Here is a 6622-nt window from a genome sequence, read left to right on the forward strand (position 1 = left end):
CTTCCTCTTTATCTTTCTTTCTCTTTCCCACTTTCCCCCATTCCTCGCTCGCTCTCTCTCTCCTGGCAACTAGACACCATATCAAGATCCAAGCCAGGAGTAAATGACACACACACACACACACACACACACACACACACACACACACACACACACTCACTCACACGGGGGAAACGGGCCCATCTGTATTGATGATGGCCTAATTTAGATCTCTTTATTGGACTGATTTACGATAGCCAGACAAATCTGGGCATCTGGACCCAAGTGTGTGTCTGTATGTGTGTTTGTGTCTCTTGTCCAGTCGAGCCGATACCCGACCGGACGCACAATATCCTCCCTGCTTCATTTCATTCTTTCCGCTTTGGTTTTCCTACCTCTTGGTGGATCGGCGGTCTCGGTCCAGCACTCTTGAGTCCTTTACGCTGCTGCAGCGATATGACGTACGGCCTCCTGAAACATTTAGAAAACACCACCGATCATCACGCTGAACAAGGCGGCGCCAAGCGCTGCAACACAAAAAAAACACTCCGGGGCTCCTCCAGGACAAGGTCACTGAATCTTTACTGTCCTACTGTGCGTGGAGGCTTTTGTTTCACAGCGCTTCGCCATTGATCGAAAAAAAACGGAGCGACGAGCATAAAGCAGTTAGCGTTTCACTGAGTTTAGCAAAACGAAGTGAAGAGGTCGAAGATGAAGAACACTCACATCAGCAATGGAAGACATAAGAAAAATAGTTCCGGGAAGAGGTCAAAAGGAGTGGATTTGTCTTTTATTTCAAAGCCCGAAAACGATCATTTGTATATCAATTACTCATCCCTTAAGTGCTTTAAATAGTCAGGTGTCAGTGAAGATGCATGTTTGGGAAATAGTGAGCACAAGACTGGATACATAGTTCTTCTCTAGTCGTTGAGGCGTGTGAGAAAAATTAACAGGAAGTGAGTAATTGATAAAGAAATGATCATTTTATGGGTAAAGCATTTCTTTAAGATGAGCGCAAATTTGAACAACTAAAGGATGAAGGGATGTAATTCAGCAGGGAGAGGACGCCTCAAAGGCACATTCATCTTCAGGATCAAACACAGGTTTGAACTTTTATTTGTCCCAGCGGGAAAATTCACAGAAACTATTAACAACAGCAGCTTGACTTTGGGGCTCTCTGTATTTTTGTGCAGAGGTAAAACCAGAAGGTTTAAAATGTTACGGCACTTGCTGAGGGTTTAATGATCCAACATTCCCGTCTCTAATAATACGATCGTACTCACCAAGTTAATGGCTGAGATCTCAGATGCAGCCGCATCACTAAAGAGAAGAAAAACAAGCAGTCAGACGATCTCGTTTGTTGAAAACATTCATCACAGTTTGTGGACCGAATCACTGCTTCAACTTCGACCTATCGTACTTGCAACCAGGGATCAACACTGACATTTTAAAAGCACTCAAGTTTTGATTCAACTCCAAATAAAGCGGATTAGATGATCGGGCATTGTTACAACCTTTTTGACCGTCTCGCCCCTCTTGGACTTTTTAAAGCGATTACTCCGGTGGAACAGCAGCCGAAACTACAAAAATATGAGCAGCACTTTTCAGTGTAAAATCTACCATGCATCTCCTGTAAAGTTAAATCTTTAGTCTGTGTGTGTCTGTGTGTTTAAGAAAGAGCGTGTGTGTGTGTGTGTGTGTGTGTGTACAGTAGTGTCTATAGCAAGACAGTGACAGAGGGCCTCATTGAAATAACTGTGGTCTCAAGGGGCCGGCTAAAAAGAGAGAGAGGGTAGGTGAGGGGAGACAGAGTATATGAGAGTCCAGGGAATCATTTAGGCTGTGTGTGCGCGCGTGTGTGTGTGTGTGTGTGTGTGTGAGGGGTGATTCATCCGCTCTGGTGGCGGCTAACCTTGGCTTGTCCTGCCACGCGTGACGGGGTTACACCCAGACGGCACTCTGTCGTCCTCTGTGTGTGTGTGTGTCGGTGTGTGTGTGTGAGAGAGAGAGAGTTTGTTGGGGTTTATAGGAGCATGCACCTCATCTGGAAGAGTCAGCCGTCTGTGTGTGTGTGTGTGTGTGTGTGTGTGTGTGTGTGTGTGTGTGTGTGTGTGTGTGTGTGTGTGTGTGTGTGTGTGTGTGTGTGTGTGTGTGTGTGTGTGTGTGTGTGTGTGTGTGTGTGTGTGTGTGTGTGTGTGTGTGCGCGCATCTGCATGCAAGAAAAAGAGACAAGAAGAAAAAAGAGAGGGGGAGAGAGAGGTTGTTTAGTGTCTTTGTATGATCTTGCCCCCGGGAGAAAGGGCAGAAAAAAGATTGAAAAATGTGTATGTGTGTGTGTGTGTGTGTGTGTGGGTGTGTGTGTGCGCGCCATTGTTCAGCTGTCAAACACACAGCATTAAAAAACACACACACACACACACACACACACAAAAAGCCTTGTGATGACACATTTATGCCTCATGTGGAAAGGACAATTGGATCCCTGCAATCCCCTCGTTCTTGTTTAAACTCTGTAACCCACTCACACACACACACACACACACTCACACACACACACACACGTATACTGTGACAGATCACAGACAACTGTTCACCTGCCATTGTCAAGGACTGAGTGTGTCATATGTCATTACATGTGTGAGCCTGCGTGTGCATAAGGAACTCTTGACACCACACACACACACACACACACACACACACACAGCTGGGGGCTTTTAAGAAAGGGGAAGTACATTTAGGGGAAGTTGACAGCTGAGGAAGAACTTGGTACAGGAATAGTAATGTACCGTATGGACACCTGAAACACACGCACACTTAACCAAAGTCTTGATCGGTTTCAGTCACAGAATCCCTTTTCTAAAAGCAATCCGTCTATATTTGAAGACTCGTTGTGACACGTGAAAAAGCCTAAAACTCCTTTTGGAAAAACGTTTGTCGACACTCCTGTCCACAAAGGTTAATGTACTTACAGGGTCGAGCTTCATTGTGGGTTCTTGTGTAAAGTGTTAATAAAAAGCTGCAGGTTACTCTGCATGCTTTTGGAATGAGATGCTTTAAAATCAACAAACATACACAACGTAATACAGAAGTAACTGTTCTGAATTGTTTGCATAAATACAATATTGTAGCTTTAAAATTCAGGACAAGAAAGAGGAAGGTGATTGAAGGGAAGTTCCTCTTCAGTTCAACAATCAAAGCGGATATTTAACTCATGATTTCCTCTTTCCCTTTTCACCCGTCAGGTCCCTGAACGATTTCTGGAGGTTTCCCAGGTGACTCTTCGCGAATTCTTCAACGCCATCGTGGCTGGAAAGGACGTAGACCCGTCCTGGAAGAAGGCCATCTACAAGGTGATCTGCAAACTGGACAGCGAGGTTCCAGATGTGTTCAAATCCCCCAACTGTCTACAAGAACTCCTCCACGACTGACTGGGGCGAGGAAGGCAACACGGCGAGCAGGACAAACCTCCAAAGGCCGAGAGAAGAGCGGAAGAGAGCGCGACTTCGACTGGTCCGCAGTAAAAAAAAGACGCTCAGAGACTTGAAGTGGTTCTACTTGGAGGCTTCTGGAGGTTTGATGACGGTTGTTTTTGGTCAGCACAACTTTTAAAAGACAAAACTGCCCTCAAAATGTTTTATAAAGAAAAAAAAATCCCTCTTGAACGAGGCAGAGGGCTCGAACTCAGAGTCAATGTGAGACTTTTATAAATTAAAGCAAAAACAGAGAGAATTGAACGTCCTTGCACTTACAGAAAAGCTCCTCCGTCTTCTCTTTCTCCTCCACCTCCTCCAAGCTCGCTCTTCATCTCTTCATCCTTCTTTGGAGGAACGTAGAGAGGAGGAAGATGATGGATCAATCCTCAGCCCGCGACTTGGGGTCGGGAGCGAACTAAAAATAAAGATGATAATATATTAAAAAAAAATCTTTTTATTGTGGATGTTTTTAAGTTACATGGACATTTTTTGAGAAAAAAAAAAGTGATGTTTCTGTATTTTTTCTCCTTTGTATAAGCTTACTCTTCTATGAACCCTCAGTCACTCGCATAGATACACATGCACACACACATGCACACACACATGCACACACACGTCTTGAATAGGAAAGCACAGTAGCATTCCCAAACCCTCACCTGAACCCAGACAAACTGGACATAAATGAACTTAGTTGTTGTTTTGTCCCCTCCTCTTTTCACTCCTCCCTCTTCTTCCTGTACTGAGACTTACTGGGTGTTTGTTTTGACTGTGTGGCTCTCCCTGCCCCACCCTTCCCCGGCCGCCCCTCTTGGCTCATGTTGCATTCAGGCACCCAGAGCATCGAAGACAAAAAAAAATATGAATTATTTTTTAAATCCGTCAGATCTAGATACTACCAGTCCACGACAAACTATATCTTGTCCAACGAAACTATTATTTATAGTGTGTTCAATATACAGCCCTGATGCTGGATACATTCAGGACTCAGCACTGATGACATGTTACTGTTATAACAAGTTTGGCATTTTTTTAAATATAATTTGCTTAATTTGTTCATTATGTTTCTCAGAATATCTAATCTGAAAATCACATTTACATCAATTTGTGATTTCAGCGTCGCTGCAAAGTGGATTTTTTTTTGGAGTTTTGTAAATCAAACTATTAATTCCAGTTTCATGTGCTGCACATCATTCCCACATGATGCAAACACAATAATCACTCTGGGGACGGGCTAACCGATCGTTCGTGTGCTGACTTGAGGATGTTAACGCTTTTAAAAACACGGTTCGACGAACGGCGGTGCAATCAGCCGTTCTTAGAGTCGAGTTCATGAAATCAGAGGCGTCAAAACGTCCATTTGAACCCCCGTTCGGTGGACAAACTGGTGTTCCTCTCTGCTCTGGGGGGCCAAGAGGAGCAGCTGCAGCGGCCGGGTCATGTGTGAAGTGTTTAAGGTTTTAACAGCAGAAAAAAAGACATAGGACAAAATGCTGATATTTGTAGCTTGTATAGATGTAACAATTACTCTGATATTGTTATTATTTATAATTGAAATAATTATTCCTATTAATGTTATTCTGATGATGATTATTATTAATGCTTGCTACAGATTTGACCAGTGGTTTTACTTATTGTTTATCCATCACACTGCAACATGAAATAAATTATTCTTTGAAAAAAAAAAAAAAAAACAAGTGTGTGATTGTGTGTTTCTGTGCGCTCAGCGGAGGTGTAGACGGCGTTGACCTGCCCACACACAGAAAATCGCCTTCAACCCGAGCAGTAACTAGGCAACGTGATGGCCACTTTACCTCCCTCTCCTCTGGGTTGTGTATGGCGGACATGTGATCCCTTGTTGTTGTTGCTGATGAATTGAAAAGAGGAGCGCTGTGTGATTATTGTCAGCACAAAAGCCTCAAAAAGCTGCTGACGCCTAGATTAGCCAGTACAAAGACGCAGGGACAGACACACACACACACACAAAAAGACATAGGTGCAGACTCACACTCGCACACACACACACACACACAAAGGCAAAGGGACAAGGCCCGTCTGCCCTCGTTGCCCTATCCTTCTCCCTCCTCTACATGTCCTCTGCTCATCCTCTCTCACCCCGTCCTCAACTTTCTTTCCTCTCCTGTCTCCTCTCCTCCTTGCCTCCTTTCTCTGAGGTTTTATTTCCGTCCTCCTCTCACACCACTTACCTCTCTAACACTCACACACACCATGCCCTCTGTGTGTTGGCGCCCAACGCCAACTGGCATCACACAATGCCAACCACCATCACCAGCATGAGATAAAGTGCCAGCACTCAATGTCTCTCTTTTTCCTCCCCTCTCGCTCTCGCTCACATACAGGAGATGACAGCAATGTGTGTATTAGACATCTCTACACACACACACGTGTGTGCTCAGCTTTAAATACAATCATTTATATGTAATAATGCACGATAAAAGCACAATTAACTCTGTAAAGCATTGAAAAAGAGTCCACGGCAATCGATTATTTGATTTGTTAAACTTAAAGAAATCGAATCCACTGAAACTAAAACGATGGATTAGGGTCTCACACTGAGATGAAGTTTTGAAAGTGGTATCGAGTAAGTTGGACGCAGATTCGGAACATTTTCTGTCTCCTGCAGGTGAGATGCTACATCGCTGGAGTGCCTCTTTAGGTAATTTAGGAAGTCTCCGCTCCTGCAGGTAGAGAATAACAATCAAACTCTAACAGTCTATAAAGTTTGTCTCTAAATGCTTTTGAGGAAAACAAAAGGGAGAATCATGATCATCTAGTGCAGCTAGCTTACACTGCCAAAGCTTTTCATTAGGACAGGAGGGGCTGAACAGGAGGTGGGGTCACTCTTTGCTCTATATGATCACACACACACACACACACACACACACACACACACACACACACACACACACGTACACACCGTCTGCCTGTGAAAGCACATCTGAGCAGCGCAACAATAAAACAGCTGTGTTTGTGTTGGCCTGCTGATTGTTTCATTCTCAATCACCTCGTCATATGCACAAACACACTTACGCAGACACAAACACACTTATTGTCCGCTGAGATGGCATTGACAGTGATACATCTCGGGTAATGGCCGCTATTATTATGGAGTAGGGAGAGAGTTTATTATAGAGGAGAATCTCTCCTCGACA

General features: G+C 44.1%; 1 protein-coding gene across 1 annotated transcript in view; it reads left to right on the forward strand.

Moving 5' to 3' along the window:
* The window catches only part of LOC306715597 (prospero homeobox protein 1-like), a 31730-nt gene extending 26680 nt beyond the window's left edge, over positions 1–5050 (forward strand). The window contains exon 7 of the mRNA XM_079186018.1: positions 3222–5050. Within this exon, the coding sequence (XP_079042144.1) occupies positions 3222–3407 (186 nt within the window). The 3' untranslated portion in view covers positions 3408–5050. The remainder of the gene's footprint in view (positions 1–3221) is intronic.
* The last annotated feature ends 1572 nt before the right edge of the window (positions 5051–6622 follow it).

This window comes from Pholis gunnellus (assembly GCF_910591455.1).
Source record: "Pholis gunnellus genome assembly, chromosome: 24".
Lineage (NCBI taxonomy): Eukaryota > Metazoa > Chordata > Actinopteri > Perciformes > Pholidae > Pholis > Pholis gunnellus.